The 10,191-nt window shown below is 52.6% G+C and overlaps 2 protein-coding genes across 8 annotated transcripts; one reads left to right on the forward strand and one right to left on the reverse strand.

The window, feature by feature from the left end:
* Positions 1-400: 400 nt before the first annotated feature.
* Positions 401-2,257, forward strand: HSFX4 (heat shock transcription factor family, X-linked member 4). The gene is made up of 3 exons (XM_053580912.1): positions 401-505; positions 779-1,162; positions 1,556-2,257. Exons 1-3 carry the CDS (start codon positions 401-403, stop codon positions 2,144-2,146), a joined length of 1,080 nt encoding a protein of 359 aa, XP_053436887.1. The 3' UTR covers positions 2,147-2,257.
* Positions 2,258-3,170: 913 nt separating this feature from the next.
* On the reverse strand, positions 3,171-9,557 carry LOC128578423 (protein EOLA1). 7 transcript variants are annotated; one of them, XM_053581065.1, is made up of 6 exons: positions 9,186-9,352; positions 8,281-8,333; positions 5,371-5,507; positions 4,916-5,054; positions 4,532-4,814; positions 3,171-3,718 (listed from the first exon to the last, which is right to left on the reverse strand). In XM_053581065.1, exons 5-6 carry the CDS (start codon positions 4,782-4,784, stop codon positions 3,471-3,473), a joined length of 501 nt encoding a protein of 166 aa, XP_053437040.1. In that variant the 5' UTR covers positions 4,785-4,814; positions 4,916-5,054; positions 5,371-5,507; positions 8,281-8,333; positions 9,186-9,352; the 3' UTR covers positions 3,171-3,470. The 7 variants fall into 7 exon arrangements, with proteins under 7 accessions (XP_053437040.1, XP_053437042.1, XP_053437044.1 ...); XM_053581067.1 differs by lacking the exons at positions 5,371-5,507; positions 9,186-9,352 and adding an exon at positions 9,375-9,557; XM_053581069.1 differs by lacking the exons at positions 5,371-5,507; positions 9,186-9,352 and adding an exon at positions 9,371-9,557.
* Positions 9,558-10,191: the final 634 nt, after the last annotated feature.

Genomic DNA, 10,191 nt, shown 5'->3' on the forward strand with positions numbered 1-10,191 from the left:
TTAAGGGATGGGATTGCTGATGGGGACTGTGACTTCTCGACTCATCCTGGCAGTTCAGAACACTGTGCCTATCACCAGATGGGAGACTTCTGTGGGAAATAGAACCGTAACTTTTATATACTTTAAGAAAAGAGAGGATTTGGGGCCCTTTCACCTGTCTCCCCCCAACCCCATACTTGGCCAGGACCCTCTCTTCAGATTGGCTGAGCCGTCTTTGTGACATCACATGACAAATAAAGGGGACAGTGACTTAAGCAGCTGGTTGCCCTGATAGTGGGACTCTAGAATTTCATGGATGGCATATATTGGATGCCCGGACTCAGTCCAGAGCCATTTCTGACTCGCTACCATAGCGGTAACAGTCTTGGTTCGAAAATGCTCCTGACGCTGGCCTAGCCCCATGGCTAGTCAGAATATGGACGAGAAATTCGAATGTATGCCAGCCCCAACAATTGGTGGAGAGCCAGAAAACTGGGTCCCACCCGACACTTCAACTGATCCCGAGGTGGAGTCAAAAGAGGATGAGGACAAGGACAAGCACGGTGATGAAGACGTGGACAAGCATGGTGATGAAGACACAGACAAGCGCCGTGATGAAGACATGGACAAGCACGGTGACGAAGACATAGACAAGCATGGTGACAAAGATGCAGACAAGCATGGTGATGAAGACTTGGACAAGCACAGTGACGAAGATGCGGACAAGCTCAGTGACAAAGACACGGACAAGTGCCGTGATGAAGATGCCAACAAGCGCCTGGACAAAGATGCGGACAAGCAAGGTGATGAAGACATGGACAAGAACGGTGACGAAAATGCAAGCCAAAACCAAGGCAATCAAGATAACGTGGAGCCAGAAGACCAAAACGAAAATGTAGCTGATGTGCCAGACAACATTGACTTCTCGGGGCTCTCCTTCCCCAGAAAGCTTTGGGTGATAGTGGAGAACAACGTGTTCGAGTCTGTGAACTGGAGTGATCAAGGAGACACTGTGGTCATCCAGGAGGACCTTTTCCAGAGAGAGATTCTTCGCCGGAGAGGCGCAAAGAAGATATTTGAAACAGACAGCTTGAAGAGTTTTATTCGTCAACTTAACCTCTACGGGTTCAGGAAAATACGCCCCGACAACTCCTCGGTTCCATCTCAAGGAAAGAAGATGATGGTAATGTAGAAAGTGTCTCTGTTACCCACTTTCTGTTACTCAGACATCTCTATAGGACACCAAGACAAATGACACAGTACAGGAGTTTTGCTTCTGAAGATAACTTAAGTTGTTATTAAACTATAACATTGCTAACCCGCAGGTCTGAGAAAAGACTCAGGCCAGTTAATGTTATCTATCTATCCATCCATCCATTTCACTATATATATATGACCACGTTAAGCTGTGAATAGTTTGTCTTTAGTGACCTCATGCCGTAGGTCATAATGACACCGCCAGCAACTTAACAACATTCTATTCTCCACTGTAAAACAAAACCAGTATGACTCGGGGATAGAAGGGAAAAAATGAACATTCTATTCCACAATGGCTGAAATGTTTATTCTGTTTCAGATCTACCGCCACTCCAACTTTCAGCGAGATAAGCCTCAGCTCCTGGAGAAGATCCAGAAGAAAGGATACCTCCAAAAGACCACTCTGCAAGCACCTGGAGAACCAGCGATGAAGAAAAAGAAGCTGGTGGCTACAAGACATTCCCCTCGAATCCATCAGAATAATGCCAAGAAGAAAGCTAAGCAACAGTCCCTTACAGGAGCCCCCAGTGTTCAGGGAACCAGTGGCACTCAGTCACACTTGCGCTCTGGAATGTCTCCCATGCGCAGTGCCACTGGATGTCCCCAGGGAAACCGCTCCACTTTTGAGCCAAATGGCTCAAGTGGGGAAGGTACCTCTAGCAGTGCTACATTTACACCCATAGCTACTGCTAGAATGGAAAGCACAAGGGAAGGGCCTGCCAGCCTTCAGGAGTACCCAGAGTATGCTTCCATAGTATCTTTATACAACACCTGTTACTCCATCCTGCTGGCTGCCCTCTCGGTTATGTCTCCAAACGAGCCCCCTGAGAATGAGGAGCCAGAGGACTCCTCAGATTATAAATGTGCACTATGCGAACAATTCAAGAATAATCCAAATCCAAATCCTTGAGCTGAGGCCACTAATGACCAATAAAAATTGCCATATTCTAACAAGGAACCTACTATTGGTCTTAGTAATGAAAAATAAAAAGGCTATATGAGCAAATAAACAATTTAAATGAGAATCTCGAATCTGTGTTCTTTCTACACTTCTATAATATACAGATCTCCTCAGTACAAGCCAGGAGGTTGAAAATCCTGTCCAAGACAGGCTTTGGCCCCCATTGTCCTCTTTCCCATGGAGAAGCAGCATTATCTATCACACACTTAGCAAAGGATGCTGCCAGAGTGTTGAGGGAAACCCATGAAGGTCTGGTGCCCTAACACTTGCTCCTTGCTCAGAAGACAGAACAGCCTTGGTCCTGATCTTGGCAGTATCACCTTACATTGTTCATGGGTCTCAAAAGAGTAAACTTTCTCCTCATGGGTTCCCCTGTACTCCCAATGAAGTCAGGAAGCTTCTGGTCAGTGGCTCAGCGTCCCTAGCCCAGCATCCAGAGGCCCTCCAAGGAGACCCACCTGAAAGTCAGGTCACTCCATCAGCCAAAGGATGTGTGACCACTCCCTCCTGGTGCAGAAGAGGACAGGAAATCAATGCCTAGGGGGAAACCCCCATCATCCTCACCAATAAGAACCACTAGAAATTTAGCTAAGAAATCAACAGCAAAAAAAAAAAAAAGAAAAAGCCTTGCTACAAATAAAATAACATTATCACTTTCCAAAGTTAACCTCACTCTACCATTTAGGTAGGATCTTTTGGATCCAAAGTAGCTGTGTGATGTGTGGGACACACATTTCCTGAACCAGCACACACGTTTACAACAGAGCAAGAGGTGCAGGAAAGGACAGACAGCTGCTATGAGGCTGATGTCCTCTTCATCCTGGATGGTCAGTCCATTCAGGGCTGGTCACCCTCAGGCAAACATTCAGGGCCGGTGCCAGACTTGCCACCAGGTCCCATAGGTGCTGCTCAGACATTTGATGAGTTGGGACCGGGATGAAAGGAGGGGAAAAATGGACAAGGGAACCCCAAATAATGGTTACCCACAACAAATTTATTGGTACAATCTGGAAATTAATCAGGACCAAAGTTAGCAGAAACATGGAGAAGTTCCCTGGCAGCTTTTCCTTTTACACAAAGGTCCAAGTACCTGAGATTATGTCAATGACCCTAAGGGGTTTCTTACAAGGAAAGCCTAACCCCCATTCCCTTTGTCTGAGAGGAGGAGGAATCTGTTTATATGACTGACAGTGGATGGTGCTGTGCAATGCAGGGACAATTCAGAATTAGCAAGACGTGCACAGGTCTGCACCATGATGCTGAAATGATGGTGTCATGGTTGAGCTCTCAGAAGCCTGTACTCCTCATGCCCTAAAGGGATCAGGTGCTCTGGGATGTCTACCTGGAAGATATCCTTTCCTCCTTTCCTAGGTATGGGCTCCAGTAACCACCTGGGGTTTGAAATCACAGTCAGATACTTCTGCTTCAGGTTGGTCAGCACAGCTTCATTTTCCAGTTCCACAACCGCATCCAGAGCTAAGTTTTCTGGGCACTGCAAAGTTTCCCCAATGTCAATGAGCCCTGTGCACAGAAAAAAACATGAGATGTTTTCCCCTTCCACAGCCCAAGGCCTGCCTGTGTGACAACACAGTTATTCAAAGTCACAAGTGCTACAGGCTAAGATGCTATCACCAAAAAGCATGAAGCCAGTCCTTCATACTAAGCCCTGATAATGAGCCAAACTCTTCAGGGGATCCTAGGTGAGGCAGAAGGAGGGCTCCAAAAAGGAGAAGGAGAGGCCTTGTCCTCAAGGAAGCCACAGGAGTAATGTGCAGGTCCAAATCACACTGCTGAGGGCAGCACAGACAGGTTGGAAGGGCACCAGCCACTGTTGGAAACCTATAGGTGATGCCAAGGCTGGTTACCAGGTGGCAGGAGTTGACATCTGTCCTCAAGCACCCAGGAGCTAGAGAACTTGCCCAGGATGCCATGAGCAGAGGACCTGGGGCAGGTGTGTGAAGCCTGGTGGGCAGCCTGACTTTCAAGGCCACCCGACTTGGTCAGCATGCCCTGCAGTCTTTCGTGGTCTCTGCCATGCACACGGGCACACTCAGCCAAATGCCACATGCAGACGTGGACCTGACCCAGCCTTTCAGATCACACACAGGATCTGAGGCCTAGAGTGGAGAATGATTACCAGAGCTCCTGGAATATAGGCCTGCCGACCCCAGGCCAGGGCCCCTTGCTGCCCCTTCAGAGCTGTGTTGCTGAAGGAAACCACAGCGAACACACCAACCAATTCACATGGAAACGGAGGCCACAAAACTCCCCAACAGCATGCTATGTGGTTGCTCTTAGAAGCGTCTGTACAACATTTGCGATGTCGCCACTTACCAGCTACCACTCCGCGACCGAACTTTTCCCCTTCCTGAAGCAGGGCCTGAATCTGGGCAGGAGTCATCCCGAGCCTCTCCACCAGCAGGTCCCTCCAGGCATCGTCTTCCCAGTCCCTGTGGGCAATGTGGATGGCGATGGTACGGTTCTGGTGGCTGCTCAGCAAGGGACGCCAGCGCGTCTCCAGGGTCTTGACTCCATTTAAGACAAAGCCAGCATAAGGCTGCCGGAAGGAGAGGCAGCCAAACTTCATCTTCCACAAGCTCCTGGGGCACCCTGGGGCCTACAGAAACACAGAGGCATGCCACATACCAGCCCTCCGAGCTGCCAGGGAGCGGGCCTGCTCTTCTGCCATGGCTCCCAGGTGTGCTGAACATCACTGACCTCCACAGTCTGCTGCTTCTATCCCCACGCAGTCACTGGTGTCCCATGCCCCAATAGGCCCAATGGAAGGGGTTGGGTTCAGAGGAGTCAGGTCTGTCCCATGACGTCTTTGGGGAGCTCACCAGTAGGGTGGAGACAGCTAGAGAAAGGCACAGGAAGGACAGTTTGTTGTTAGTGCTATGAGAGGTCTACAGAGTGCTACAGAGGTCACTCAGCCCTAGGGTAACACAAGAGGACAGGTCCCTTGGGCCCAGGGAGAGTTGTGGCTGGCCTCAGCTGGCTCTCCATGCAGAGGGAAGATGGGGGCCTGGGCTCTGCCTCTTTTCCTTCATTTCCCTCACCCCATCCCCACTGCCTCCTGGCCCTGGCACCGAAAGGCACTGCAGGCCCCCATCTTCCCAGCTCCTGTCCCAGGGCTGCTGACCCCTAATCCTTGGTATCCAACTTCAGCTCACCTCTCAGCATTCTCTGTGACCTGACATGAGAGATGGCTTCTCTCATGTATGTCCTCCTGAGCCCCTTGGGTGTCCCTCTCCTCAATCCCTTTCTCCCACCACTGCTCTCCAGGGTCAGCGGATGTCCCTGATCTGTTCTACGCCAAAAGAAAGGAAAAGGAGAATTGTAACAACTGGCCCCAGTGCACACGCACCTCCTATGTGCCAGGCCCAGGGACAGGCTTCAGCCAGAGGTCCTCAAATTTAATCCTCAAGTAACCCATCAGGGGCAGTGTCGCTATGAGGCCAGCGCCACGGCTGAGGAGGCGGCACTGAGCAGCTACAGCCCACGGTTACAGTGGCCCTGACCTCACGCGCCCCCGCCCTGGTCCTGGCCTCCTTTGTGTGGACGTCTGGAGAGGTTCCCCTCCTCCCAGCTGGAAGACAGCACTGTGCTGTGAAGGAGCATGGGCCCTAGGCCTGGAGAGCCACGGGCTTGAAGCTGGAACCTGGGCCCAGTCATGGGATCTCCAGAAGCCTCAGTTTCCCTGAGGCTGTGAACGGACGGACACAAGGCATTGAAGGCACCCAGCCTAGCACCTGGCACCTAACAGAGCAGTCACAGAGGCGATTCCTCTCACTGTCGACCTCACAGTCATTACTGGGCCTGGAGTCCCATCCCCTGGCTCCATACTCCACTCATGAGCTGCCCCCTCACTCCAGCAAGTGTCCCCTGCCCTTCAGGTACAGACAGTCAGCCTCAAGTACCTCCCTTGATTATGGGAAAGCATGCTCACCCCCACAAGACCAGGCCCTGTCAGGACCAGAGCTGCCAGTATTCACTCCTCTCCAGAATCACACTCCTACCTTCTGGGCACACCTTCTGCCCTCCTCCCACTTCTGGGGTGAGCGGTCCCCCACTGTGCTCTGGACCCTGTCCCCACCCCCCAGTTCACTGCAGGCCCTAGGTGCTGCCACTGTCTGCGCTAGCTCAGCATCACACTTTCCCCTCCCCTACTAGATGACTGTCTTCAGAGGACCGGATTGAAAGGGACCAGATTCCGGTCAGTGTTGGAGATAGTGCCACTCAGACAAAGCCCTTCCTCTGAGCTCTGCCTCCCTGCTCTTAACCCTGCGCAGGAGAAACATTAGGAGAGCAGTCTGCACTCAGTCTCTCTGAACATTCTGCACCATTGCCCCACTTCCTCCCTTTGCCTCCCGTCACCTCCACTCCACTAACAAGCTTGTCTCCACGGGTACCAATTGCCAGACTTGTGCCAGCTCTGTATCCATCTTACTCAACACTCTTTCCCTTCTTCTCAGCTGCCACATGGCTCAGTGGCCTGCTCTGCCTCCCCCGGCACAGGCCATGACCCTTCAGTCTCAGGCTTGCACGGCCAGGCTGACTGTCCCAGGACTCCCACCACTGCCACACCAAGTCCACCTCCCTTCCACCTCTCTAATGGCACTGCCATCTCCTCCCTTCTCCTGCCCCTGAAGTAGCGGCTCTCTGCCCTCCCTCTCTTTCCCACAACCACCAGTCACATCCTGCAGCACTATCTCCATCCTTGATCCCAAATCTAATTACTTTTAATCATCTCCATGGCCATAATCCCATTCAGAGCCCCTAATACCTCGCTCCCTCCCCTGGCATCCCAATCAGCCCCCTCCTTCAGGTGCCTGCTCTATGTACTGCATGTCCACACTGCCATCAGGGCGACCTCAGTACAGGGGCCAGCAGATCATGTCACCCATCTGCTGAAAATTTCCAAGGGCCCCCTGCCCAACCTGGAATACAGTCCCTCCTTCCCACTATTAAGGTCCCTTGTGATCTGGCTTCCTGCCATCTGTTCTCCTCTGCCTGTTATTTCATCCCCCTGCAGTCACACAGGCCTGCCTTCCATTCAGGAACATGCCAAGCTTGTTCTTACCTCAGGGACTTTGTAGGCTATTATGAGTTATGTTGTGTCCCCTTAAAATCCATGTGTGGAAGTCCTAATCCCTAGCACCTCAGAATAGTGACCTATGACAAAGATAGAGTCTTTACAGAGGGAACTGAGTAAAAATGAAGTCATAAATGTGGTCTCACCTCCGAAGTCACTGGTGTCCTTGTAAAAAGGGGGTATTTAGAGACAGTATGCACACATGGAGCGAACCACCAGAAGATGGAGGCAGAGGTCAGGGTGATGCATCTACAAGCCAAGTAATGCCAATGACTGCCAGCCACCCACAACATATAGGAGAGAGGGACAGGATTGATTCTTGCTCACAGCCCACAGAACAAACAGCTGATACCTTGATTTCACACTTCCAGTCTCTAGACCTGGGGAGACAACCGGTATCTGTTGTGTAAGCCACCCTGTCTGTCTTTTATTACGGCCACCAAGGCAAACACACATACATGTAAGATGTTCCCCACACGTCTCTATGGGGTGAGGCCCAGATTTTCCACTCAATAGCACACCAAGCACATTCTCCCTGTCTGTACATCTTTACCTACCTTAGTTTTTACTGCCTGCTGGCATCCCACTGCTGGTTACCCCATAATTTACCTAAACATCCCTCTACTGGTGGAAAGTAACAAGCTGCTCCCCATTTTCTGCTACTAGAAACGATATTACCCCTAACCCTCACTGTCTGAAGCCTTGCTGAAGAGGATTCCTGTGTCTCATGTGACGCATATCTGAGGTGCTGGGACTGCCAGTAAGTGGCCTTCCACAAAGACCCACCTGTGCACACTCTATACCACCCATCCTGCTGATGGGTGACAAAGTTGCCCTATTCCTTGGATTTGGATTACTTATGAGGGGTTACTTAGCCAATCCTTTTCTCATCGACAACATATAATCACAGCAATCAAACGTGAAGCACAAGGGTGGAATCCCTGGTGGGAACTGAAGTAACTGTAGCAGCAAGAAGGGGGTCAAGTACCTGCTTTGTGGTCTGAGGAGAAAACGGTCTTCCTCTTGCCTCAGTGTCTTTACCTGCACAACGACAAGGGCCACAACGACAAGGGCCACAGGGAAAAAGGTCATTAAACACAAGTCAGCGACAGTGGGTCAGGGTACTAGGAAGGTCTTCCACTCAACCGGCTTTGGAGGGTTTGAAGGGCCTAAATCCCATTCCCCTCGATCTACTTCTGGGCAGGCCACACTGGACCCTATGTCATGGCCACAGAGCTGAGCACTACCCAGCCTCAGGTCTTGGCGAGTTCCCAGCTTAAGTTATGAGGTTTTTTTTGTTTTTTTTTTTTGTAGAGACAGAGTCTCACTTTATGGCCCTCGGTAGAGTGCCATGGCATCACACAGCTCACAGCAACCTCCAACTCCTGGGCTTAAACGATTCTCTTGCCTCAGCCTCCCGAGTCCAGCTTAAGGTATAAGCCAGAGTCAGGGAGGACCGGGCCAAGATGGGGCTGCTGCATATGAAGAACACTTACTTTTGACAGACAGCCACAGGCTTAGAAGGAGCAGGGGGTTCGACACTGGTGGGAGGAGGGGACAGGAAAAGGGTCCCAGTCTCACAGCCTGGCAACCTTATCCCAGAGATACCGTCTGCGGCGGGCCAAGCCTACAGACGCTGGTATGGCGGGTCCTGTCTCCTCGGTCTCGCGAGAGCCTGGGGCCAACTGCAGCCTTTGGCCACCGGGCAGCAAAGCCTCCCTCCACATCCCCGCGCCCAACTGCAGCCTTTGGCCACGAGGTAGCAAAGCCGTGGCCCAGTGAGGCCACCGGCCCAAGGATCACAGGCCCCCACGCTCAGACGAGGAGATGCCATGGGCACAGAGTCCGTACCGCGTTGTGAAGCCGCCACGGACTCCTGGAGTAAACACGTACCGGTTACAGGTATCCAAGGGAGTTAACCATGTCGCGTTCGTCCATGCCTGGTGCCCTTTTTATGCGTAGCGCAAGCAGGCACGTACCCACGCACGTACGTACTCCCCACGCACGCACGTACGTACGCAGCCAGGCAGGTAGACAGCTATGTGCTTAGGTATCCCCGCACCCACAAAGACACGTACTTACGTAACACGCACGTACACACGCACTGGCCACTAGGACGCTGTTCCACTCACGGGGCCCTCACGAGCGCTGGCCAAAGAGGCCGCTGCCCAGAGTGGGGACCAGAAGGAGGAAAAAGGACTGGAGGGAGGAAGAGGAAGGGGAAGGGGCGGGACAAGGCCAGCCTGCAGCCCTGTGAGCGGTTGGTCTGTGACAGATGGGGTGGAGCTGAGACAAAGTGCTGGGGGCGTGTTTGGGGGACGGGACTGCGGCAGGAGCAGGGCGGGATTGGGGGAGGGGCCAATGCACAGCGGTTAGGTGGGGCTGAGAGGGAGCTGTGGCGCGCTCGCCCTGGTGCACTGGGGAGGGGCCAAAAGCCTTGGGGGAGGGGTTGGGGCAGGTGTGAGACAAGCCGGAGGAGGAGCAGGGCGGGGCCATGGTGAGCAATGGGAGGGGGAGCCGCGCAGGGGCAGGGCTGGCTTGTGGGAGGTGTGGAGGAGCAGCTAAGGGCTTGGCGCTGGGAAAAAGCTGGAAAGGCAGAACTGTGATTCATATAGGGCAGAGGGGTGGGAAGTGCTGGACAGATCTTGTTGAGGTGGGGGTGGAGATGCGGCAAGGCTGGGCTGTGGTAAAGAACTGGTGTAGGTGCTCCTGTGGACCGGGTGGCTGGAGGAGTGGGGCTAGAAATGAGGGAGGGGCCGGACCAAGCTGGCAGAAAATAAGCTGGGGACCGAGCTGCAGGAGCATGACTGAGCTGTGGGAGGAAGATAGGGAAGCTGGATTAGGGGAAAGACGTTGGGGACGGATTTGGAAGAGGAGGTGGGGGCGAAACCGCCAGAGA

The sequence above is a fragment of the Nycticebus coucang genome, chromosome X (genome assembly GCF_027406575.1).
Source record: "Nycticebus coucang isolate mNycCou1 chromosome X, mNycCou1.pri, whole genome shotgun sequence".
In the NCBI taxonomy this organism is placed as follows: domain Eukaryota; kingdom Metazoa; phylum Chordata; class Mammalia; order Primates; family Lorisidae; genus Nycticebus; species Nycticebus coucang.

What these genes read in the sequence shown, in the direction of transcription:
- HSFX4 (XM_053580912.1), top strand. Translation starts at nt 401, where the DNA reads ATGGCTAGTCAGAATATGGACGAGAAATTCGAATGTATGCCAGCCCCA. An exon ending in ACACTTCAACTGATCCCGAG is followed by an intron (nt 506 to 778) that starts GTGGAGTCAAAA and finishes GATGCGGACAAG; the next exon opens with CAAGGTGATGAAGACATGGA. An exon ending in CTCAAGGAAAGAAGATGATG is followed by an intron (nt 1,163 to 1,555) that starts GTAATGTAGAAA and finishes ATTCTGTTTCAG; the next exon opens with ATCTACCGCCACTCCAACTT.
- LOC128578423 (XM_053581067.1), bottom strand. Translation starts at nt 4,784, where the DNA reads ATGAAGTTTGGCTGCCTCTCCTTCCGGCAGCCTTATGCTGGCTTTGTC. An exon ending in CGGTCGCGGAGTGGTAGCTG is followed by an intron (nt 3,719 to 4,531) that starts GTAAGTGGCGAC and finishes TTCTGTGCACAG; the next exon opens with GGCTCATTGACATTGGGGAA.